Here is a 27,512-nt window from a genome sequence, read left to right as displayed (position 1 = left end):
CCAGCCCAGGTTAGAATCTGGCACAACTCAGAAGGTGAAGGATGACCAGATAGTCACATTTCCAATTGAAGCTCAGAGTACCATTCCTGTTTAATCATTTTCTGGGATCTACTTGGTGGGCTTTTATTTCCCTTTCATTAATTGAACAGCAGTCCATCTATGTGGAAAAACTACATGTGAATAAGAGCAAAGCATGTAGAGTGAATTATTAACTATGCAGATTGACTCCTTCAGCTGTTCTCTTTTTCAGACTTTTCCTAACAGTTCTACAGGGCATATGTTTAAAGACATATTTATATGATACATTACCTGAGTTTCAGAGCAGCCAGTAAGGTCTCATTTGGGCAAAGAAAATGCATTTTTTAAAAGAACTCCTAATGTGTGTTTGTATAATCGTGTTTTGTGGGGTTTTTTTTAACGTTGCTACTGTTCATCATATATGAAAAATTAGACTTTATAATATTATCAAAATAATTTTCACATAGCATTAGTCTCCTACCTACTTTATATTTCCTGCTAATCACTGGCCAGTATTTCTAACATATTACAATCCATTCAGGCCTTGTTATATTTTGTTTCATACTGTTTTCCTATACATAGTAGTTTTGTGTTAGACATCAAGTAATTTTGAAAACTCTCACTCTTTAACTCAGTTTCTGCCTTTTATCTTCTCACCACTTTATGGGATGTTTTTCTGTTTTGCCTAGTTGAATATTGATCCCCCTTCCAGATTAATGAAACTCAAGAAAAGCATAATTAGTGTGAAACACAAAAAATTGTTCATATTTTTAAAAGATTGTTGCATATATTTTTCATTTGCATTCTTTTAAATTAACTCTGGTTCTGGAATGAGATTAAGCTTCCATATAGTGGTAAGAATAGAAAATATAGGATGATTAAAAATGGAGATCACCAGCCTATACCCTCTCTGTTCTATATAGCCTTGAAAGTAAAAAGAAGAAATAACAATGATACTGCCAAAACTCTGATCTGTTACTATTTGCGGACATGTAATAGAGGGAAATGACCTTTAGGTCCTAAGCATGGAAGCTATTCCACTACTTCTATTTGTTTGTTTTTTCTTGTTCTTATCCCCAGTGGATACCTGCTTTTGAAAAGTTATCTTTTTATGATTCTTCATGTAGCAATTGGAGAGGTTGTGTGAGTGAAATACATCCTTTCTTCATATAGTCAGTCCAAGTACAGCCTATAAACCTATTAATACAAAGCAGAAAGGTCTCAGAATTCAGTTGCAAGGTTAGTACGGTCCAAGTTCATGTTCACAGCATTATTTCCCAATAGACAGGAAAACAGGATTTCTCTACACCTTGTCATGGAGAAATTATAGCCATTGATTACAGTAAATTGTTTTCATAGGTTGAGGCTAAATTTAAACATGGAAAGCACACTTCAAAAATTTAATAGAAATCCCACAACCTCTTTCCATCAGTGAAAATATGATCATCATCCACTGACAATCTGTCAACTCTCAGAGGATTAGAACATTGCTAGATTTCATAAGATTTGGGGTGTTGTTTTCAGGTAGCCTGAGCTATGTACCTATTCTTCCTCAACCTGATTTTTCCTCCTGGTAAGAGGGTGTGTTTTGTCCTGTAGTTGTTTACAGGCTGTCACTGGATGTGCCATCATTGAGTTATTTTAGGGGCTCAGTCATGTCCGATTTATTTGCGACCCCATGGACTGTAGCCCACCAGGCTCCTCTCTCCATGGGATTTCCCAGGCAAGAATACTGGGGTTGGTGGCCGTTTCCTTCTCCAGGGATCTTCTCAACCAGGGATCAACCCGGCATTGGCAGCCAGATCCTTTACCACTGAAACACCACGTGAAGCCCTCATCTTTGAATTACAGCTTCTTTAGTGGCATCATCTCTATTCCTTACCAAGGTTAGAAATAACATTTCTCTGTTTTACAATTTCCCCCTTCCCTAACATGCATGTAAAAGTTATCAACTGAAACAAGAATTCAGAGCCCTTACCATTGCCTTCTTTTTTTTATCTTTCCTTGGTTGACTTTTTTAAAAAATTAGAAATATAGTTGATTTACAATGTTGTGTTAGTTTCAGGTGTAAAACAAAGTGATTCAGTTATACACACATGTGTGTGCTTAGTCGCTCAGTCGTGTCCAACTCTTTGTGACCCCATGGACTGTATGTAGCCTGCCAGGCTCCTCTATCAGTGGGGATTCTCCAGGCAAGAATATGTTTTTCAGATTCTTTTCCCTTATAGGTTATTACAAATATTGAATATATTTAATAGTTCCCTGCACTATACATAAGGTCTTTGTTGTTTGTCTAGTTTATATATTGTAGTGTGTATCTGCTAATCCCAAACTCCTAATTATTGCCCCTCTTTCACCTTTGGTAACCATAAGTTTGTTTTCTATGTCTCTACATCTATTTTTGTTTTGTAATGAAGTTCATTTGTATCATTTTGTTTAGATTCCACATGTAAGTGATATCACATGATATTTGTCTTTCTCTGATTTATTTCGCATAGTATGATCATCTCTAGGTCAACCCATGATGCTGGAAATAGCATTATTTCCTTCTTTTTTATGGCTAAGTAGTATTCCATAGTATGTACATACCACGTCTTTCTCCATTTCTCTGTCAATGGACGTTTAGATTGTTGCCATATCTTGGCTATTGTGAATAGTGCTGCTATGAACATTGGGTCCATATATCTTTTTAAATTAGAGGTTTCTATGAATGTGTGCCCAGGAGTGGGATTGTAGGATCATATGGCAATTCTATTTTCAGTTCTTTAAGAAATCTTCGTACTGTTCTCCGTAGTACCATTTGCCTGATTATTGATATTCAAGGACAAGTTCAGTCACATTAGAGCCTTTCATATTTCCAGTTCTGATCCACGTGAATTGGAAGGTAGTGGCTGTGATCACTAACTGCTAGGAATACCCAAGAGCTCTAGCTACTTCTGGCACCAGAACAACCTCTTTTGTAGTTTCCATTTCATTAATTCCATCTGTGCCTTTTACTTTTTCATTCGTAGACACCATCTAGATGGTGAGGCCTCTGGACACGGGTTTCCTCCAAATCATGTTTGTATCTCCCTTCCTCTTCATCACCATTTTTACATACTCCATTTAAGCCATCATTCCACCTTATCTGAGGTATTACCATGGCTTCATCACTGAGTCATCTTCTCCCCAACAACCTTAATATTTGCCTTCATTGTTGGCTCAGGCAACTTTTCTAAGTAAAACTGATTTTACCAGTCCCAGTTTAAAGCATCCACCTCAGGGTCACAGCCATCTGAAGTCAAGTGCACACGGCTTACATAGCTGGAAGACCTTCTGTGATTGGGCCCACACTCCTGGGCCTCTTTCCCTGTCTGTTCTCTGCTATGGCCTTATTCCCACCTTTCCACAGCCCCCAAGTGGACCATTTTCCCTCCTACATTAGTTCCTTTGGACTTATTTCCACAGCTCCAGAATTCCTTCATTTCCCTACCCACCTGGTAAACTCCTCCTCCATCCCTGAAGACCAGCTGAAGCATCTTCTACTTTGCAAATGCTTCGTTGAGTGTAACTTTCTTCACATAAACCCTGAGAAGTGTTGACCCTTCCCCCTTCATACCACCATGTTGCTTCTACATGACACCTTCATTGCAGTGACGCTAATTCTTCCGTCTAGACTGTGGGCTTCTTGAGGACAAGGAGCCTGATATGTTCTTCATTTCCCTATAGCGTAGCATGGTCCCAGGTACCTATATGTTTGAATGAAAAGAAAAGTGAATGAATTTATGAATGAGTGAGATCCCAATTTGGCTGCTTGGTTTTCAAAACCTTTATTCTGTGTCTGGCCTCCTTCTGAAAAAAATGAATGGGTTTCGTAAATTCCTGTAGTAGCAACAGGCATTTTAGAGCTTTCTTTGCTGTAAGACACCCACTAAACACAAATTGTACTCATACATTTAAATTTTCACCTGTAACTCCACTTCGTTTCCTGTGCACAGAATGCTTTCTGCTGGCTGTTAGTTAGCATTTGATGCTACCCTCTCCCTCTATAATGACTCTGCTACTCTAGAGTGGTTCTCGCCAGGATTCCTTGCATCAACAGTGTCTTGCACTCAGCTCTCCCAGGCATCCTTTCTACCTCTTCTCTTCCTCAAGAACCACCACTCCAACCTTGTGTGCTAGTTATGCTTAGAAATACACTCTTCCCTAAACAGACCCAAAGCATTCCTACCTGCAGAACTGTTGGGTCCTTTGGTGCACCTGTGAACCCCTTTCCCTGTCAGGCTCCTACCCATCCATCGAGACCCAGCTCCAAAGCTGCCTTCCCTGAGGCTCTCTGTCGACTACCCTCCCATCTCCCACAAGTTAAAGTTGCTCTTTCCCCGTTCTTCATTTCTCTGCTTTACAACTGTCCAACCCTGCCCTTCTGGGTGAAGTGATCCAATTGCTTAGCCTTTCTGCTCCACAGTTTAGTCAATTACCAAATGGAGGAAGTGAAACTTACCTGTCACTGGCATTATGGTGATTAAAAGACACAATATGGAAACATGCTTTGCAGCCTGTCAAGGTGAACACAGCATGTATCCTTTCTGGGAAGCTCAGATGAGCCAACAGAGAAAGGCAAAACTTGGGCATGTGGACACTCTGATTACTGATAATGACTTTACCAAGGACAGAGGGAAAGAACATTGACACAGGCAGTCTGGGTTGGATTCCTGACTCGACCTCGAATGAGTTGTGTGGCCTTGGACAAGATACTTAACCTCTTTAAAGAGAGCCTGTTTTCTCACATGTAAAATGGAAATAATGAAATCTACCTTGCAGAGTGATTTTAAAGATTAGAGAGGATGAGGGTCAAGCAGTCCATCAGAGGACTGGTGCCGTCAGTGATAAATAATGAATGGAAGCTGACATAGCTCTGATGACTTGAACTCAGATGGTTTCCGATCTTGCCTTACCATCTCCCTCATGGACCAATGCTGATCGGGATACGCACCCAGGCAACAGACAGTGTTATATGACTTGACAAGGCCTGAGACCCTGGAGACTGAATTCTATCCTGGGAGGCTGCCGACCTGGACAGGTGTCAAGATCTTGCTTTAGAAACCTGCTTTGCAAAACACCACAATCCCAGGCTATCCAGACTCACGGCTGACAGCAGTTTAGAGCATCCTATCTTCTCCTGCAGGAGTTATTCTCGGAGCCTCAGCAATGATGAGCTCAGACAGAAGCCCCAAGAATGTGCAGTGTGCATGGGCGGGGAGCAGTGACATGAGCCAACTCCATTACTGGGCTAGACTCTCCTCTGTATCTTCTGACATGCTCTCCCTCAAGGCTCTGGAAACTGGAATTAATAATAACAACAATAATAGCTTAACAACAATAGCAGGCAGCAGTGTTTATGAAGACATGTGGGTCAAGGTATCTCTCATCCCTTATCCTACTTTATCCAGCCTCGGGGTCACGCTAGCAAGGACCCTCCTCCTGTAGCAAGAGTATATGTACTTTGGTAAATGAGTATTATTTTTTCTTTTATTTCTGGCTCCTGGGCTCAAAGTATTTTAATTTCCAGAGAATAATAGCACCCAAACCCTAACATACTTGAAGGAGTACATGAGAAATACTGGGTGCAAACTGCTTTACACAGTCTCTAGCATACAGTAAAAAGCCTCTTAATGAGGGTGAAAGAGGAGAGTTAAAAAGCTGGCTTAAAACTCAGCATTCAAAAACTGAAGGTCATGGCATCCCGTCCCAGCACTTCATGGCAAACTGAAGAGAAAAAAGTGGAAACAGTGACAGATTTGATTTTCTTGGGCTCCAAAATCACTGTGGACAATGACTGTAGCCATGAAATTAAAAGACGCTTGCTCCTTGAAAGGAAAGCTGTGACAAACCTAGACAGCATATTAAAAGGCAGAGACATCATTTTGCCAACAAAATTCTGTATAGTTAAAACTATGGTTTTTCCAGGAGTCATGTGCAGGTATAAGAGTTGGGCCATAAAGGACTGAGCACCGACGAATTGGTGCTTTCAAACTGTGGTGCTGGAGAAGACTCTTGAGAGTCCCTTGGACAACAGAGAGATCAAACCAGTCAATCCTAAAGGAAATCAACCATGAATATTCATTGGAAGGACTGATGCTGAAGCTGAAACTTCAATACTGTGGCCATCTGATGTGAAGAACCAACTCATCGGAAAAGACCCTGATGCTGGGAGAGATTGAGGTTAGGAAGAGAAGGGGACGACAGAGGAAGAGATGGTTGGATGGCATCACCGACTCAATGAACATGAGTTTGAGCAAACTCCGGGAGATAGTGAAGGACAGGGAATCCTGGCATGCTGCAGTCCATGGGATTGCAAAGAATCAGATATGACTCAGTGACTTAATGACAACAACAAAGCATACAATAGGTGTGAAATAAATGATCACTGTTGTCTCCACAGAGATCCTGGCCATCCCCATTCCGATGTATATTGAAAGCTTCTGATAAAAGCCATGTGGCTTCACAGAGCCAAACAAGTTATTTCTTTTCTTTTCCAATTTGTTCCCTCTTTTCTTTAGGGAAAAGCAGAGTCTTTCCTCCCACCCGCCCCTGCAGGGCTGTCTATGGACGTTGACAGGTTGCCATGGACACCAATAGGCCTGGAACTAGATGAGGTAATCTGGGAAGACTTCAAAGGAGTGATTCCTAGGAACTGTCCTGAAGGAAGGACCTAGGGTATCACTTGTTGAAGATGAGGTCACAAGAAGTTTTAGGTGAATTATATTGAACAAAACAGCTTGATTAATATAAGGAACTCATCCACTGGAAGGCTAAATAGCTTTGGGTCTCTAGGAGAAACTCGTCGTTTGAGGTTTGATCCCATTTCTGCATCTTCTGAATGAGAAAACAGGTAGCCAGAGGTGGAAGGCCTCACCCAGGCCAGCCAGCTAAGGCATCCTCTTTTCAAATTCCCAAGTCTTGGATAGTTCCAGAGAATGACAGTCCCAGACAGGCAGGGATTGTTTTCTCTGTTCACTAGTGTATCCATATAGCCTAGAACAGTCGTCAGTGCGTAGGATGGGAATGTCAAACATTTGTTTAATCAAGTCCAGTGGTCTTTAAAGCTGAAGTGTAAGTGGACAGCTACCAGGAGTATCCACTACTGGGAGAAAAATCTTTCTTTGAATCTTCTTTGAATCTGAGATGCTTTTGGAAATTGTCATATTTTGAAAAGGAACATGGTGTGACTCAGTAAGATGGTTCAAGATTGCTTCCGAGTAGATCAAGGAGAAAGGAGACAGGAGGCATTCCACTGCTTGATGAAAGAAAAGTCATTTCCCCCAAATGTGGTTATTGAATGAATTCATTTTTTTACTTTTTTTAAAACCATTTTTTAAACTGAAGTGTCACAGTGATAAAGAACCCTCCTGCCAATGCAGGAGACATAAGTTCGATCCCTGGGTCAGGAAGCTCCCCTGGAGAAGGAAATGGCAACCCACTCCATTATTCTTGCCTGGAGAATCCCATGGACAGAGGAACCTGTTGGGCTACAGTCCATGGTGTCGCAAAGAATCGAACATGACTAAGCATGCGAGCGATAGCAATAGTTAATTTACAATGTTGTGTTAGTTTCAGGTGTACAGCAAAGTGACTCAATTACATATATGAATATATACACACATATATGTGTGTATATTTGTATATACATATATTTTTTCAGGCTGTTTCCCATTATAGGTTATTAAATGCTAACAACCATGAAAGGAGAAATCGACAGTAACACCATAATAGTAGGGGACTGTAACACACCACTTATAGTTTATTATTGAATGAATTAACTTGAAAAACAATTCATGTCCTGTTTGTCATGAAAGCCATAAGCTTCTCATTACCATCTCACTTGGCAAAGTTGGCCATCCCCATGGAGTCCAACAAGCTGCCTTTCAGCCTTGCCTTCTGAAATGCTGAGTTCCAAACAACAGGTGCACATACTGGCCTTTGCTCACTGACTCTCTACCCTGGAGCCCCAGTATCCATGTCCGCCCTTGGGACCTGGCATGTACAGTTCCCTGGGAGGAATATTCTCAGTCAGTGCTAAAAACACAGAAGACAGTGATGGAAGTGAAGGCAACAGCCACGTCGACAAGACGGAGTGAATGCTCTTTAAAAAATGAACATAAAATCTAGTTGTTTCCTGGCTAGGAGCAAGAAGGGGAAATAGAATCTCACAATCACCCCCCACCTACATAGCTGTGTGGCTAGGTGGATGAAGGTTATTAAAGCCAAGGCAATGACCCAGTAGTACTTCCATCACTTGCTTATTTAAATTATTTTCTCTCCCCTTCCTCCCTCAATCCTGCTCTCATCCACCCACTTGGATCCTTTTTTTTTTTTTGGCAGTATTTAAGGAAAAATAACAAAAAGAAAAAGAACTGGAATTTACATAGCACCTTTCTTCCAAGATACGAAAAGCATTTCCCCCATCTATAATTTCTGCTCACAACAATCCTCTGAACAAGCCTATTATTATGATTATTACCATTATGATTATTATTATTATTTCCATTTGCAGTCACATCACTTGCTGCTGAGACTTTTGGCGACTGCCTCCGTTTTTGAACAATCTCGTGCCCCTCAGTGTATGTATAAAAAAGGTTTCAACTGCCACCTCCCATTTGGTGATTGTGCCATATATTCCATGATAATGCCTGGACCTCTGTTTCATTTTTTCGCTTAAAAATTGTACTAAATTCCTGTATTGAGCGAGCACTACAGGACTGTTGAGCAGAAGGTGAAGTCAGCGCTGATAGAGCAGAATCAAACATGAATGTCTTGAGAACTAAGAGGGAAATGGAAAGCGGCTGTCAAGCCTAATTGACTTGAATTGCATAAGAATATGATTTTTTTCTTCAGGAATTGACTCAGGATATGAACTACACTTTCTAACAGCTTCAACTCAGCATATGACACTACCTGTCTCTTACTAGTCTCTTTTAGGCTACACATGTGTATGGGCTTCAAACTGTTTAATGTTTTCAAAGTGTTTCCAGCTTACTGAATTCCTCCAGTCATGTCATATAACCCATGACAGCAGTGCATCCATGGCAATGACCCTGAGATGGCATAAGCCACTGATAAATGGTCTCTGTTAATTGGCCCAGCAATCTGTTCCTTCCATGGCCCACACCCTGAGTTATTTTTAACATGGAGAGATTTCATTTGGCAGACCAGACAGTGAGTCTTCTTCTCTTACTCATATTCATTGTCCCATCAGACTCTCAGTCTTTTCCACATGACACCTGTCACACAATTAGAGGATGTATCAATCAGTCAGCAGTTGCTTCATAACAAATAACCACAAGATCTCAGGGGCTAATAACAACGAACATGTCTCTTTTATTGTGGTAAAATACATATAACGTAGAATTTGCCATGTTCACCACTTTTAAGTGTACAATTCAGAGGCATTCATTACTCTCACAATGTTTTATAACCTTCAGTACTACTTATTTCCAAAACTCTCATCACCCCAAATAGAAACTCTGGACCCACAGAGCAAGAACTCACCATTCTTCCCACTTTTCAGTCCCTGGTCAGCTCAGTGTACTTTCTGTGTGCATGAATCTGCCTATCCCAGATATTTCATCTAAGTGGAATCATCCAGTATGTGTCCTTTTGTGGCTAGAAATAAGCATTTCTTTCTCACACATCTGGAAACTGTTGAAGTAGCTCCGTTGATCTTGGCTGGGCCTGCCTGGAGGAGGCAGGCTCGGTGCAAGTCTGCATCACAAGTCTTTCATCCTCTTCGGACCAGAGTGTGGTGTGCTTATGCTCATGGAAAGAGTGAATAAGCAAGCAGGAACACACAAGGCCTTTGGAAGTGGAAGCTCTGACCTGGGGTCTGGCATTCCGGTCAGTCTGTACCTCTTCTTTTGGCCAAGGCCAGGTCTTGGCCAAGCCCAAACTCTAGGGTCAGGGAAGAAAACACCACTTTCCAAACATTTGACTTCATTAAAAGTCAGATACATCCAAGTCATTCTGTGCCACTACCTTTGTGCTATAACCTTTCTGAGCCTCATTTTCTTATCAGTAAAATGAAGATAATATTACCTAGCTCCTAGGGTGTCGTGATTATTACTGAATTGCTCTACAATTGCAGTATAAAATTGCAAGTAATATTATTGTCATTCTTAAATTATAAAGAATAGAAAAGCAACAAAATCCAATAAACCTTTGTTCTTTGTGCTTTTCATTGAGGAAAAGAAGTTTAAATTAGCAGAGGATGCTGGACACCTTCGTGGAAACTCAAAATGGGATTTAGATTTGCAGGCTAAGAAGGTTTATTGGAATTCAATGAAGCAATAGCAGTCATTTTATCCATTGGTTTTCCTACTGCTTTTAGCAATAGAACCCTTTTTTCAATAGAACTCTAACCCACAGTCTCAATGCATAAATCAGTGGAGGATTTCCAGTTGAAGAAATACGGGGGTATAGTGGGCTCTTTCCATGGACATGTGTCCCTGTCTGAGAAGGGTTGCATGGAGCACAATTTGGAAACTACTGATTTAGTCCAAGCTCCCTGCTCTTACAGATGTAAGATGTATATTGATGTATATATTGATGGACTGCAGCTTATTCCAGGAGCCAGCAGAATAGAAAGCGCTTGGTCACACACTTAGAAGAGTAGAAGAAATAAGGTAAAGGAAAACTATCAGAATATAATTTAAGACATATGAATATCACGAGCTCTGGAAAGAATGATGTAGCCCCATAAAACAAGGTCTTGGCCTGAACACCTGCATACCCTATGACCTGGCAGTTCCACTCCTAGGAATATGCCAAACAATAATGCCTACATATATTCACCAAAAGACATACACAAGACTGTTAATAGCAACACTATTCTTTGTGACCTCCAATTGAAAATCACTCAAATATCCCTCAATGGTAAAATGGATAAGGAAATTGTGATACATTCACACAGTGGCACAGAACGACTTGGATTTATCTTAAACACAACTCAAAGTGAAAGAAGAAAGGAAAATCGTTTATGCTGTGATTATATTAAGATAAGTTCCCACTGGGGATCAAACTACTCTGTTGTGTTCGGTGCCAGGATAGTAGTTTTCCTCGGGCGGGCAGGGGGGGCGTGGAGGTACATCGGACGTAGCCTCAGGTTTCTCAGTCTCAGCACTGCTGACATTTTGGGCCAAAACTTCTTTGTTGTAGGTGGCTGTCCTGTGCAATGTCGGATGTTAACAGCATCCCTGGTGTCTGTCCACTAGATGCCAATAGCAGCCACCCTCATTGTGACAACCATAAATGTCTCTTGACACTGCCAAATGCCCTCCTGCCATATCCCAAATGCCTCTCTTCTGCTAGATACTCAATACTTAGTGAAGGAATGAATGAGGTGAGAACCATTTAGTATAATACGGATGTGTAAAATAATTTTTATTGCAAGAGATCCTGCTGCCCTTTTTCAATCTTAAATGCAAGTACCAGTTTCATCCATTAAAGATTCTTCAAAGGCCAAAGATAGTATTCATTCAAAAAAAGAAAGAAATGAATTAATTGAACAAAAAAATTAGGTCAAACCAAAACCAAATATTATTATGCAATAAAACTGTTAGTAGTAGCAGTTTACAGAGTCAGAGTGCCTAACCTGAAATTTTAGTACAAAGGTTTAAAAAATGCAATTTAAGAAAAGAACTTGAAATGATACAATTTCATTAGAATGTTAGTTTTGATAATCACTGCATCATTTATATGGATTTTAACCCAATAGCCTAATATTCTTTGAAAGAAAAGCACAGCTTAAGCCTTTAACGCAATCTGTCAAATGTGAATTGAACTATTCAAAGAATTCTGGTCTCTCCCTAGGTTTATATTCAAGTCATTGATTGTATGTAAGGTATTAATTCTAAACCTAAAATTATAATGTGCTTTAATCCTTTCTCTAGCAAGTTCAAATACATACCCCACAAGGTAACATCAATCGTGCCTTCAAAATTCTTTTTTGTAGTGAAGCATTTTTAGTCCAAGACTCTGATTGGATCTTTTTCTTTCCCCTGAGTTTTTAGTTCTTTTCCCCACTACCCCAATCTCCAAAAGCCCATAGTTAATGTTACAATTGTGCTAGCCCCACGCCCAACAATTAGAGCCTCCTTTTCCACATTTCCACTTATGTTTGTAGGACAGATTTTTTTTTTAAAGTGTCCATTCCGAATATCCTGTGGAGTCATTAGATTGAATACTGAACCTTCCTTGATAAGGGAGCCATGTTCAATTTCAAATCCCTTTGACTCCTTTGGCTGTTTTTTAAAAAAATAGTTTGCAAACTCTTTAGGGACAGATGATGTTTCAGTTTTCTGTCACCACCCAACAAATGAAATGGCTTAAGAAAATAGTTTCTTATCTCATGATGCTGTGGGTTGATGGGGCTCATTCACATGGTTCTCACTGCTGTCACTCCTGTGGCTTCAGTTCAGTCGACTGCTAGAGCAGGAGCTGGATAAAGACTTGTTTGGACTGGCTATCCAAGGTGGCTTTTTCACACCTGTGTTGTCACGTGGACTTAGACAGCTGACACCACTGTGTCTGACCAGGCCAGTTTCTGTCTCCCCACGCTGCTTCTGCACAGGGCTAACTTCCTCACAACATGGTGATGGCGGGGTTGCTGAGCTTCTCTGACAGCTGGCTTCTCACAGAGTGAACGTTCCAAGATACCCCTGTGGACACTGAGGGCTTCTGGGATTCTTCTAATCAAGGCCTGGAAGTCATGCACTGTCACTTCCATAATAGTCTATTTGTCAAAAGTACGTCACAGAACTAGTCCAGATTCAGTGGGAGAAGACTACACAAAGTTATGTGAGTCCCCAAAAGCGTGGTTCATTGAGGACCATCTTTGGAGCCTCCGTACAGATGGGAAAAGATAAACAGTGTGATTATGCAGTTGTTCAGGGTGAACCCTTTAACATAGTACTTAATAAGAGTCTTTCCTTAAATTCTCTTCACTGTTGCTTTGGGTACCAAACTTGTTCTCATTTCAAACCTGTTGTTCAGTCACTAAGTCATGTCCAACTCTTTTACGACCCTATGTACTGTAGCCCGCCAGACTCCTCTGTCCTTGGGATTTCTCAGACAAGAATACTGGAAGTGAAGTTGCTTAGTTGTGTCCAACTCTTTGCAACCCCATGGACCATAGCCCACGAGACTCCTCTGTCCATGGGATTTTCCAGGCAATAGTACTGGAGTGGATTGCCATTTCCTTCTCCAGGGGATCTTCCCAACCCAGGGATTGAACCCGGGTCTCCAGCATTGTAGACAGACACTTTACTGTCTAAGCCACCCAACCCAGCAACTGCACCCGAGTCTCCTGCATTGGCAGCCAGATTCTTTACCACTGAGCCACCAGGGAAGCCCTCAGATCTGTTAGTATTTGCTTAGTATATTTCGGTGCTCTGATATTGGGTGCATATATTGGGTTGGCCAAAAAGTTCGCTTGGATTTTTCCATTACATCTTATGGAAAAACCCAAGAGAAGTTTTTGGCCAACCCAGTATGTTTATGATTATTATGCCTTCTTAATGAATCGATCCTGTTTATGATTATAGTGATTTTTTGTTACCTTTTTAGCCTTACAGCCTGTTCTGTCTGATATGAGTGTATTACTGCGCTGTTTTGGTTTCTGTTTACATGGAATACCATTCTCCGTTCCTTTGCTTTGAGCCTCTGTGTGTCCTTAAAGCTGAAGTTCATCTCTTGCAGGCAGCGTACGGTTGTGTCAGCAATATCACCCCTCATTCAAGGAGAAAATGGTAGTGAGAGAGATTGTAGAATTGGTAGAAGGCAAGCCAGTGCTCCTGGACAAGTGAATTCTATGATTCATCCCCTCTGTCTTTGCTGCCCTGATAACTATGGTGGCTTCATTATGCCTGTTTCCTTTCTCCACATCCCTTGAACCTTAGTAATAAAATGACAAGTAATCCGGTTCTTCCTCTTTGCAGTTACTGAAGTAAAGGCAATGTGCAGCCACAGTGGGGAGAGTGTTGATGTTTCATGAAGTCCATGACAGATCACACTTAATGCGTTGACCCTGTTTGCATGCTTGATTGTTAGCTGTTTCCACCCTCTCCAGCTAATGGCTTCGGCACCTGTTAGGAACTGATACAGTGGATAATTGCAGTCTCTGTTGAGAATGGTAGAAAGGTCAACTGGATGAAGCATTAAACCTCCATTTCAAATAGTCCTGTGGTGACTTTTCTGAAATGGAGGGACAGTGTTATTTCCTCCAGCTTTGCAGCAACTGACTTTATATTATGACTAGTCATCAGAAATCTCTTGGTTTTTTTTTCATATCTCCAGGTTCAGGTAAGAAGAGAAAATACTGGGTTAGCCATAAAGTTTGTTCAGATTTTTCCATAAGATGGTACAGATTAACCCGAACAAACTTTTCAGCCAACACCTAGGATTGAGATGTTCTTCTGAGAAAAGCATCATTGGAGAAATACTGTTTATCTGTTCTTCTTTCCATAAAGAGTGACTATCCACCAGCAGAGAGTTTAAGGACTGAGATGCACTAGCTAGCTGAAAAGGATATTTTTCTATCTTCTTTGAAAAGCTCTGAAGTTCAACAAGAAGAAAGACTTATGTGTACTTAGAAGTGAGAGTTCAAAACCATTTCACTGTGCCTTACCACCTTTCTTTCCGAATAAAAATACTGCCTATCAGTCTTTTGAATTATGTTAAGATGTGATTTTACAGTTCACAAAATCTTTCATATATTGCCCTAAATTACCTCTTTATTTTTCCTTTTAAAAGCCTAACTTTTCAGCCTTCATGAATTGATTCCTGACTTCTACTGGAGAAGTTGAAAATCATATTGTTCACTTGTTTACACCCTTTAAAAAAAAAAAAAGACTCCTCCTGAATTTTGACATGGAATATATTCTTTATATTTTAGTTTGTTTTGCTTTTGCTTCATTTTATTCTGTTTTCCCAATCTTTGAGGAAATCTCATTGCTCTTCACACGTAAATTCGTGTTGATCTCTGTATTAGTTAAGGAAATCTGTTTATTCGGTCTATGAGGGAAATATACAATAGTGCATGCCAATGTGATTATATACTGCAGTATTAAGATCATGGAAATATCAAGTGGGAAAGTCAAAGAAAGGTGTCCAGCTATTCTGCTCTAAGAGAAAGCAAACAAAAAGTTTAGCTTCATTTTTGAAAGGGATTTTAATACCGAAAACCTCACTAGAATCTGAGATTCTTCACTTACTGCAACAGAATCCCATCTAGTGAAATTTTAAAATGGGTTGTGATGCTAAAGAATGACGTGTAACCACTGACGTTGGGTGTCCCAAACATGTTTCAAGGGATTTTCCATCAAAAAAAAATCTAAGAAAAGACTTTTGTTAAAAGAATGAAAAGAGAGGAATAAAACGGAAATTTTATAGGAGTGTTTTAGGGTAGATTAGACTATATTTTCCTATGCAGGTCAGCACTGTGATATAGGGATTAAAGTGGTGTTTTTCACAAATTCAATCATTTAAAAAATATTGGCACTCTAATTTGAAATTAATCTTTAAGAGTAGAAAATTTGCTTGGCATTCAGTATGAAATTGTACTTCTCTAAATGTGCTCCTAACTGGATTTGTTTCAAGTCCCTAGCTGTTTTAAGCCTTCATAAAAAGAAGTTATCTGATTACTTGAATGAGCCATTTTTCATTCCAAATTCTAATTTGTCTGTTGTGGCTATTTTTAAATGGCTTTGATCTTCTTTATTTTCTCCTAGGATCTTAGGGTTAGGAATTCTAAGGAATTCAAAACATTATGGAGTTCTTGTCTGGCAGATTATAATTAAATAATTATAGGTGAGAGAAAACAGACTAAAAATACATCCCTAGTTCTAATGATAAATAACATATTGGAATATTTTATTTCAATTGAGACAGCATCAGTTACTCATTAAGTGGTAAAATTAAAATCAATATAGGATATGTTTCAGATGAGTAAAAGGGAATTACTATAGACACAGAATTTAAATGCTGTAAATATAATAGACATATTTTGGAAAATGGTTTCCATTTTCAAATTAATAATGTATACTGAGCAGTGCTTCTTTCTGACATGCTTGACAGGAAAATATTCTGTGTAAGGTGAAGTCATACATGGACACTACCTTTGAGACACTTACAGATTAATTGGTTGTGAATCTTTCTTTGTTGGTATTGCAGACAGAATCTTAGATGGCCCCATGGATGATCCCTGTCTCTCAATGTTCTCAATTTTGTGTATTTCCCTCTCTTTTAATGTGGGTTGGACCTGTGATTTGCTTCTTGCCAAAAAAATATGGCAAAGGTGCTGGAATTTCACATCTGTGATTCTGTTACATAAAATTATACCTTCCATTTTGCCAAAGGATTCTGTCTCCTTTTCCTTTGCTGATTTGATGAAGCAAGTTGCCATGTTGAGGAGGCCCATGTAACAAGGACCTAACAGTGACTTATAGCCAACTGCCAGCAGGAATTGAGGCCCTTGGTCCAACAATCCCAAAAGAAACTATTTAATCCTGCCAAAAACTGTAAAAAGTCTACCTGGAATTGGATCTTTCCCAATGGAGCTTTCAGATGAGACCTTAGCCCTGGGCAGCACTTGATGGCAGTCTCATCAGAGAACTTGGATAAGATGACCAAGTTAATTCATACTCATATGTCTGACTCATAGAAACTGTAAGATAATAAATGTGTGTTGTTTTAAGCTGCTAAGTGTATGGTAAGTTGTTATGCAGCACAAGATAACTACTGAAGCTGGCTTCTGTGATAGGACAGAATACTGATCCACATCATAATGCCCAGATCCTGTGGCTCTGCAGAAGTGATTCAGTTAAGGTTGGAGCAGTTTTTCCTGAATTATCCAGGTGGACCCAATGTAATCACAAAGGCCCTTATAGGTGAATGAATAAGGCAGGAGACTCAAGGAGAAATTGGAAGATGCTACATTGCTGTTTTTGAAAATGGAGGAAGAGGCCACGAATCAAAGAATATAGGAAGCCTCCAGAATCTGGAAAAGCTTCCAGAACGAATGCAGCCCTATTAACACCTTGATTTTAGTCTAGTGAGGCCCATTTCAGACTTTTGACCTCCAGACTTGTAAGATAACCAATTTGTGCTGTTTTAAGCCACTAATTTATTACAGCAGCAATAGGAAGCTAATGCAGTCTATGCTTATTCTGTTAGCATCTAACATGAATAATGAGTCCTTCCCCAGGGGTTTGTCTGCTCCTAACAGACTGTACTGGAGCTGTGAATATTTTTTTCTTTTTCTGGAAATGAACAAATTACAAATACTGTGCCAGTGAGCATTGCTCTAGGGAAAATGAGCATCTTTTCCACAGCCTCGTGGGCCCATTCATTCTCCCCCACCCTACCACATCAGACCCCTCATTCTTGCACTTACCATTTTATTGTTTCTTCTTCAGATTTTAAGCACTCACTGTCTTAGTTAAGGACTATTTGGATTCAAATAATCTAATCTATTCAAGTCAGTTTTAAATAAAGTAAACTTGGGAGTAAATGTAGCAGTTAGGTCTCAGGATAAAATTGTAAAGCAACTGTTCTTTTCCCTCTTTGCCTGTTCAGAACAGCTCTCTAGGGGCAGGTCTTCGTTCAAATCTCAGGCAGGTCCACAAATATATTAAGCATGTTCAGAAAATTTCTCCAGTCATTTGAATACTTATAATCACGACAGCTCTTACTCTGTCATCAATATGTTCATTTGTCACATGATAGTCAAAACTGCCAATGCCACAAAATTTCTCCCTTGCCCCTATTTCCAACCTGAGAAGCCTGCACTGTGTTAAGGGGCATTCCCCAAGATTCTTCTCCAGCTTTGGCACCTTCCACATTGAAATGAGGACAGGACAGTGAGGTAAAAAGCAGGAAATTCTCACTGTTTTGACACCAAGGTAATCCAGTATTGGCTTCCTCTATCCATGGAAGATCATAACGGTTGACTTATGGGTACCTGTGCAGATTTCTAGAATGTTTCTCTGTTGGGTTGTTCCAACTGCACGTCCCTTGAATCAAATAGTACCCAGTGACTGGCTGTGTCCAACACTCCTTAGCTTCTACATCTTTCCAATAAGGCCCTCTTGCCCTGGAAGAAGCTCAGTTGAGCACTGCCTTTATTAAATGACCCCAGGGCACCATATCTACTGTGTCTTCCAGATATCATCACAGGAATTGCACACTTAGAGTCTGTCTCTGTGAAAGGGTAATAATCTTTCAAACATAGCCTCTGCTCTTTGGCCATGTGCTGCTTGCACTGGCCTTTCCCTGTTACCTTTGTTTCAGTTAAGTCATGATTAATACCCCAAGATGAAAAAGGGTCCCAAACTCTGGTTTTACTCTCTCCTTTGAAAGTATGTAACACCCTGTTTTGGCACGTAGGGGTGACTGGCATCAGGCCTCAGCTGAACCTGCCTCAATCATTGTGGCATTCTCTAATATGTGAACACATATGACTTCCATCTTTTTTTCATTCTAGGATTAGAATCCTAAGGGACGCAAAGCACTATGGAGTTAATTCTTCTTGTCTGGCAGGTGATAATTAAGTACTTACAGATGAGTGAAACGAAAAATAAAAGCCAATTGCCAGAACTGACAACAGATATCATACTGAGATATTTGACTTCGGTCATTTTATTGATGTAAAATGATGAACAACCAGCCCTCAGGAATGGTGGGAACTAGGCCTGCTCAGGGGACCCTGGCATCTGTAACCTTTCCTCTTATTCAGTCATGATTGTGACTCAGCTTCCAGCTCTTTGTCTGTATCTCTTAGTTCTGATTCTGGAGAGAGGACATCCAGTGGCCTCATTCCAACACTTGGGTCCAATCAACTGTGCCCCCAGGATACGTTCTGAGCCCATTGCCTACTGCTGAGGGCTCTGGGGACAGCCTTGGGTAGAGCAGGCCAGGCAGGACCAACAGGCACACACCATGGCTACCACACTCTGACTCTTCCTGCCACATCGTTCCATGACACTCAGCCCCCACATCACATGCCCACCCTCCTAGAGATGGATGCCCACCTTGCCTCCAGTGTTTCACATCCATGTGTCCCCTGACTGGGAACGTCCTCATCCACTTTCCCTCAGAGGCTAGTGGGAGGATTTCTTTGGGATATGAACCAGAGTGGAATGGCTCAGTCCTAGTGCTGTGAGGCTGCAGTTTGCCTAGGTGTGCCAGACTCTCCCCAGAACTGCTCCACGAGGCTCCATGGCCACCAGCCATGCACTGTCATTTGTCTCATTCACCAAATTCTCCTTTGATTACACTGTTGCTCTATTATTCCATCTAATGGGAACACGGTCTTGCCACTCTAGTTAGTGGGGCTTTCTGTCAACCCTTGGCAACTAGGAATTGATGGGATCAGCCAGGCCTCTCCCACCATCAGCATCATCCTAAATGTTCTGATTCTTCATCCAGTTCTTGAGTTCTAGTCCTCTTTTTCCTCCCCATTGATTTCTCTTCTTCCCCACCCACACTCCCTCCATCAGGGCCCAGCCGCCACCGCTCCTGTGCATATCACATGGTCTTCTCCAGGCAATGGGCTTATAGTGAGGGGTTGAAGAGTACTTAACGCTAGAAATGCAATTTGTCGTAACTTCTCTAAAGGAACAGCACTGCAATAGATCCTGTTTCTCTTGAATCATTTGGGCAAGACGTCACAAAAGCAGGTAATTAATTACCACCTAAACTATAGAAAAAGTCAGCCCCTTCTCAACAAAATGGCAACTGACCTTTCTCCTACTCAGTATAAAAAAGGAACAAAGGGAGGAAGAAAAACTATTGCAACCTATAATAAGATTTTTCCTCAAGGGGTCAAGTTATTTGAAAGGTTTGGGTTACTTGGGGGAAATTAAATAAACCATGACATTGTATTCCGTCGTCCTGCTCTTGGCTACACAGTGTTCACTATGGTGAACAATATTTCCCAACGAGTGCCCTTCTGAAATGTTTATCGGCTCAAGATCCTAGGCATTGTTAACTTGGCCTTAGAAAGCCACACAGCATGGGAAGTCACATTTGCTGGGATCCTGTTTTTACATAAGAAACCTACAATGACATTTTTCTTTTCCTGATGCTGACCCTAAGAAGATAATGATGTTCAGTGAATTGATAGCATTTTAAAAAATCTATCCCCTTCCAGAAAATTGCACAGACATTTTAAGCAGCTAAAGGAAAGTCGGAAGGGGAGAATCAATTTTGAGAGACTCAGTCGATGCTTTTAAAATCCGACCTTCCTTCAGCGAGTTTTATTTTAGGGCCCTGCTGTTCAGTGTTGCAGATTATATCACCCAATATAAATCGAACAGGAGGCTTTCCACTGGGTAAACATTTGATTCTGGTTTTCTCTGTGGTCTGAAAGCTCACTTCTGAGCCTTTTGAATCTCTGCCCTGGGAGTCCAAGGAACATGCGCCAACATCACACATTTTGTTTCAAAAGAGCACCATCACTGGTAGAGCCCAGGCTCTGTGCATGTCATAAATACTTTTTTTCCTCTCTCTTACAGAAGCTGCAAAGAGTCGATACTCCTCACTGTTATTCAACCTTACCCTGTAAGTGTCCTGTGAGTAAAAGTGCCTGTGTGTGTTCTCAGATTTCCAGTCTCCTCCTCCCACTCCACTCCAGGGAATAACAGCAGAGAGAAATAGCATGCATTCATAGTACCAGTTCCAAAATCTTGATTATATGTATTTTGTACTCTATGATAGAAACCCTTCATTGGAGAGAAAAGAAAGTGATGCATTTCCCAAATATCTTGGAAATCAGCTTTTCAGTCCTATGTGCCTCTCACATTTGGAAACGACACAAAACTCAAGAATTTCCTTGTGATTCTTTTAAGTTTCCAGGTTATGAATCACAAGTCTAAAGGGAATATCTAATTGTAAGAAGTTAAAGCATGATTATTTTCCTTACCCCCATCTAAATAATTTGGTGGGACTTTAAAGTTGAGAAATAACTGGAATATGCTGATTGCTGATATATGACCCTGGGAAGCAGATGATCAAGGTTGTGGGAGTAATTCCAGTGAGAAATAATTGTGATCTGAAGTAGAGTAATGATGGGAAGAGGTGGATGGATTTGAAAATATCTTGGACTTAGACCTGATGGGCCTTAGTAAGTGGTTAGGACAAGTATGAAATTTTAAAAAGTATAAAATAATAAAGATATCATTCAAAACAACTATTTACAATAGCTAGGACATGAAAGCAACCTAGATGTCCATCGACAGGTGAGTGGATAAAGAAGCAGTGGTATATATACACGATGGAACATTACTCAGCCATATAAAGAAACACATTTGAGTCAGTTCTAATGAGGTGGATGAATATAGAGCCTATTATACAGAGTGAAGTAAGTCAGAAAGAGAAAAACAAATATTATATATTAACACATATATATGGTATCTAGCAATGGAGGCTCAGACAGAGAGAACAGACTGTGGACATGGGGTAGCGGGGAAGCAGAGGGTAGGATGAGTGTGGAGAGTAGCATGGAAACACACACACTACCATATGTAAAATAGATGAGCCAGCGGGAATTTGCTGTATGACTCAGGGAGCTCAAACCAGGGCTCTGTGACAACCTAGAGGGGTGAGATGAGGTGGGAGGTGGGAGGGAGATTCAAGAGGGAGGGGATATATGTATACCTATGGCTGATTCAAATTGCTGTATGGCAGAAACCAACACAATCTTGTAAAGCAATTATCTTTCAATTAAAAATAAATAAACTTTTAAATATATACATAATTAATAACAAAGAATAATAATAATTTGGTGCAGATGTTGGACAGTTCAGTAGGTTGTCAGAAGGGTGGAGGATGATTAAAATTGTACTGCCTTGAGTTCCCATAATTTTTTTTAAAACAACTTTATCATGGTGTAATTTGCATATCACAAACTTCATCCATTGTAAGTATATAATTCCGTGATCTTTATAAAGTTTATTGAGGTATGCAGCTGTCACCACTACACCACTATCCAGTCTGAGAACACGTGTATCACCCCAACAGGATTCCTTATTCCCATTTACAGTGAATCCCTTTTCCTACCCTTAGTCCTGAGCAGCCACTGGTTAACTATTTATTTATTTCTATAGATTTGCCATTGCTTGTGAATTTCACACATGGGCAGTGAACTAAAAAATACCAAGTCCAATTCCTTCAGATTTTTTTCCCCAAATATTTGTTGTGTGGCCTTCAGGTGAACAGCAGAAATTCCAACCTGCTTATACTTCTTTTTTCTTCCCCATAAAGATTTCTACATCAGTTCAAAGGCTCTGGTATTTGCCAGCCTCCATCTTCTGACAAAACTCTTCATCTCCCCTGTCATAAAATTTTCTCCCTAAGCACTATAGGCTAGGCATTTTAGGCAGGAAAAAATATGTACTCAGGTTTGTAGTAAGATCATAAGACATCAAGTTATGCCATGGGGGAACATTGCTACATATATTAAAAGCAATTTAATATTGAGTGTTACTTTTAGTACCAAATGTTTGACACAACTAGACACACACACACACAGACACAGACACACACACACACAGACACACACTCACACACACACACACACACACACACTTGGATTTGAAATCTAAGGAAACAGTAGGATGTAAAAGCACCAAAATTTGAGATCTAGCTCCCAACAGTATAACAGGTGACTCCCACAGCTGCTCCAATCCCAGTTTCCTCATCTATGTGAGGAGAGGGTCAGATGGCATCCCATCCAAGGGCCTTTCACATCCACTACCTCATGACCCGGTGATTCCTTCCTTAGAAAGTACAGCTCATCTGTCTTCAGATTATTTCATTTAAACCAGTAGTCACTCACACCTACTTCAGATCTATCCACTCTTCTTCATTTCTCTGCAGTGAACAGATACATTTTGGTAAAGCCAATGTAAATGTCTGTCATATGGAAGTGATTGACCAACCAGAAATTCCTGGTAATACTTTGAGTTTACATTGTCTTTCCTGAATTCTCTCTCCCTACTTTATAACCCATTAGCAATGCAAGATCAGAACTATTGTACTCCAAACCAGGTTATTTTTCAAACATGGGATAGCACTTTACCCGGCACAGTAAGCCTAGAGGAGTTTTGCATATAAGTTAAGGGTTTTGTCTTATGGCTTTGCTTGCTGTTTTTGCCTTTTCAGTCTGCATGACTTGTTATTCATATCAATACTCATTACTATTCGTGAATCATGAAACTTACTTTTAACAGATAATCTGGAATTTTCTGGGAGTTCAGTTGGCTTCTGCTGTGCTGTATTAACATTCAGGAGTGTTGCTTGTTCTTACGGACAGTGGTTGCACCTTTCAGAGTCACTCGCTCCTGGCCAGTTATTGTAGATGCATGCTCAACTTTGACTTTCCTCTGACCAACCCTCCTTCCTCCTGAAATGCTCCTCACATACTCTACCTGCCACCTCCTCAGCCTCACCAAATCTTTCTTACCTTTCAAGTCTCAGTACAGATTCTGCATGCTACCTCAGAGTTTCTCAACATCAGCATCGTTGGGCTGGAGAATTCTCTGTTGGGACATGTGTCTAGCAGCAGCCCTGACCTCTACCCACTGAATGCCAGTAGCATGCTGTCCCAAGTGGTCACAACCAAAAATATCCCTGGGGACCAAAATCACCCCTATTTGGGAACCAATGTGTCACCTAAAGCCTTCTCTTTTTGATCCAGTCCAAAGTGGCTTTTTCCTCCTCTGAACCGAAAGAATTGAAACCTTAACGTTACTTAAATAGATACATCAAATGAAGAGAGGAGTGCAAATGAGAAAAGAGACTGCAGATTTTTACTTTTATTTTTGTGTTTGGATTTTCCTGCAAGCAAATGGCTTTAAAAAAAAAAAAACAGATTTTATGTATTTCCTAAACATTTTCTTGGCAACCAAAATTGACAGAAATGAAGGACCCACTAGACCAAAAGAAAGTCAATTAATTCTGCTTTTATTACAGACAAGAGAAATTAGCATTTCAATTTCTTTGCAACTTATTGGTCAGCAGTTTTTCTGTTGTATTTCTTCTGCATAATAAGATCCAGTCAAGACAGAGAGCCAGTGTTTACACCTTTTGGCACACTCCATGTGTTCCCAGGGCACCCCAACATGACCCAGCCATAGCAATCAACCTCCAATGAGGCTCAGGTCAATGGGGTCTGGGAGAAAACTCAGGATTCCCAAAATTCTTTGATGAGAAATAATTCTTAATGGGTTTTGCCTTCTTATTCTAAGTATTATGGAGGCCTCAGTAGCCACCATTTTTACCTTATTTCTTAGAGAAAAATCATGGAAGAGCAGAAGGAAATGCAGAAGCAGAAAAATATGTGCTGGCAATACTTTTCTTCAAAGACAACCAGAGTAAACCTTTTGCCTTATTTACTTCCAGTCTATCAGTTCAGTTCAGTAGCTCAGTCGTGTCCGACTCTTTGCGACCCTATGAATTGCAGTTGATATTATATGTACGTTTTTATTCTGCTTCGTTTACTTAGTATATCAAGCATTTTCCTGTGTCATCAAGGTTTCTATATAAGCACGATATATAGTCTGTAAAACACTACATTGAATCAAGATCCTTAACCAGCATCCATCATTAGGCCCACTATCTCTCATATGTTTCTATTATAAATAAATCCGCAAAGAACATCTTTGTGTGTAAATCTTTATCTGTATTTAGTAACATTTCCTCAGGACTGAATTTTAGAAGAGGAATATTTGGGTTACTTGTGGATTTTATTTGTTTTCTTCTGACATACCATCTTATTCCTTTATACTGTTACCATTTTTAATTCCAGATCTTTCTTGGCCAGCTGCTCCCTTCTTTCCTTTCCATAGTTCCCAAGTCTAGAACTTTCAGAGCATCCCAATCCAACATTACCTGAGACAGTATTTAAACAGTGAGTATTTAAACAGTCTCTGTAATCTCCCCTCACATAACCCCAGATCATTTGGATTGGACTAAGTTACTCTCATTTCTAGCATCCCTATGCTACCATGTTTCACCTTCCCTCTAGGCCAAAGAGCTGAGAGATCTACTTGTCTGCCTCTCACTTCCTGTCTACCTTCCACTGTGTTCCACATGCCTGAGCGAGGCTACACACCTCCTCATGGAAGCTCCTCTGTAGTAGATGCTATCAGGACCCAGAACATATCCCCTTGGCATGTGAGCATGCTGGCCCAATTTCCAACTGAAAGCACCAGGGATTCTTTGCCTGTGGGCCCTTTCACCACAGGGCCATGCTTCTGGAGCAGGCCAGTGTGCTCTATGAGCACTCCACTAGGAATTCTCACTCCCAGAAGAGCAGCCACCTCTCATCACTGATTAACAGGAGCTGGTAGATAAATACCCCAGTTCCCTCTTTCTTCAGTCAACTTCAAGGCATGTAACCTGCCTTGTTTCTCAGACCTTCCCAGCATGGTTCAACTCCAGTTGCTGACCGTGGTGCCTGACTAAACAATGAATGCTTAGTTGGCTTCCTCACCTTCCCCTGCTCACCTGCCCATGCTTCCTAGGAGCATCTCCCAAATCAGCTATCATCTTATGAATTCTGGTCCTAGGGTCTGCTTGGAAGAACTCCAGTCACCCAGTGATAACTGTAAGCTAGTTAATCTTCACTATACAAGTAGTACTTTAGAGCTACAGGAATGCAAGTTCAAGACCTTACATTTCAGCTTCAGAAAATTTATCTTATGTAATTTTATTTCAAACTAAGTCCTAGTGACTTAGAACATCTAAGAACATCGGAAGAATGTGAGCTATCTATCATGGCCATCTTTGCAACAGGGAATTTGAAAAGATGTGCAGGGGTTGATTAGAGGCCTTTTAATTGTAAAATTAATTAACAGCAGGAAAATCTGATTATTCTAAATAGTAATTATTTGTCATTTCCACCACAGGATATGAAGTGCTTTTGATCAGCACCTCCTGGTCAGCATGTTGCCAGGAATTAATTCATCAGGTTTTTGGGTGGTGCACATTGTATATTTTTTAGCCAGAGAGAAACACCTCAGTTAAAACTGTAGTCATGACTAGTTTACATACCTCATGTACCAGAAGTAATTCTAGTCAGTGGAAGAAATCATTACTTTATTGATTCACATTCAATAACCTTCAGACTTGAAGAGCTTATGTTTTTATTGTCAAAAAGTAATTTTTAGAATGTGTATCTGTTATATGAAATTGTCACAAATCCAGAACAACAACAAAATGCAACTTGTGTAGATTCTTGGACTTTTATCCCAAGTCTATTGACTTCAAAATATGTATAAAGTAACATTTACCTTGGCTATCTAGTTTCTTTTCTGGTTTTCCTAAGTTACCAGGATTGTTATTAGGGCATGGGAAACTTTGGGTTGGCCAAAAAGTTCGTTCAATATTTTTCATAAGCTGTTATGGAAAACCCAATCAAACTTTTTGGCCAACCCAATAAATTCACGAATGGATCTCCAAGAGGTAGGCATGCATTAGCTATGAAACAACCTTCCCCTTCTTGACCAATTCTGCTCTAAGGGGCCACTTTTAAGGGCAATAACCTTATGTACTTCCATGGGACCATCACTGCATTCTAAGATTATGCAGCAAATGAGATGCATGGAAAACTACATTCTGTTAAATATACTTTTAATTGAGGCAAGGAATTATGTAGAACATTTTAGAAAAATGAGGTAAAATATTACATTTAGAAATTCAGATATATAATGGAATAAACCTCAGCATCTGGCGCATGGAACACATGTGAAATACATCATTCCCAAACACTGCTGAGAAAGTGGGGTGTTCCCACATTCAAATATCTCATCTAATTAGCAGTGCCTGTTCTGGGTAGCTTTATTACAGCCGCTTCACTGGAGCTAAACACATTGTGCCAGTGTAAATATCCCCTGCTTAAAATCATTACCGGAAAATAATGTTTTCCCTTTAGCTAAAAAATGGCATATCAAAACTAAATGAACTCACTACTATATGATTTGTTCATTCATTATGACTAAGCTTGGCCTGTAATTATGGTACCAAAGAGAACACCTCTGTACCACGACTTCAGCTTTGCAGTAGGACTTTTAAGTCACATTGAGTATGCTGAAAGCTATTCTTTTTAGGAGCAGCCATTCAGAGATTATTTTGCAGGGTGGCAGGTGTGTTTCACTTCGTTTTGTTTTTAAAGGGCAGCCATTCCCTTTAACATCTTGCATAAATGGGGGAATTGAAATTCTGGAGGCCAAACCATCCATCCATACTGCCCTTAAGACACAAGGGAACTTTTGAAATAACAGAATTTTCTCAGCATTAAGGCAGACTCCACCCAGGAATGCACATACACATTTTATAATGAGTTTTTCCAACAATGATTTTGTTTTATTATCACAAAAAAAGCACATAACATAAATCTTCCACATTTGAGTGTACAGTTCTGTGGCATCGAGTACATTCACAATCTTGCGCACCCATTG

General features: G+C 40.2%; 1 protein-coding gene across 1 annotated transcript in view; it reads left to right on the top strand.

The window, feature by feature from the left end:
• The window catches only part of FRMPD4 (FERM and PDZ domain containing 4), a 353,354-nt gene that overhangs the window by 284,002 nt on the left and 41,840 nt on the right, over positions 1-27,512 (top strand). The window contains exon 5 of the mRNA XM_070365407.1: positions 20,568-20,613. Within this exon, the coding sequence (XP_070221508.1) occupies positions 20,568-20,613 (46 nt within the window). The remainder of the gene's footprint in view (positions 1-20,567; positions 20,614-27,512) is intronic.

Source organism: Bos mutus, chromosome X (genome assembly GCF_027580195.1).
Source record: "Bos mutus isolate GX-2022 chromosome X, NWIPB_WYAK_1.1, whole genome shotgun sequence".
Lineage (NCBI taxonomy): Eukaryota > Metazoa > Chordata > Mammalia > Artiodactyla > Bovidae > Bos > Bos mutus.
Note: the sequence above shows the minus strand (reverse complement) of the source record. Positions and strands in the feature narration are given on the sequence as shown.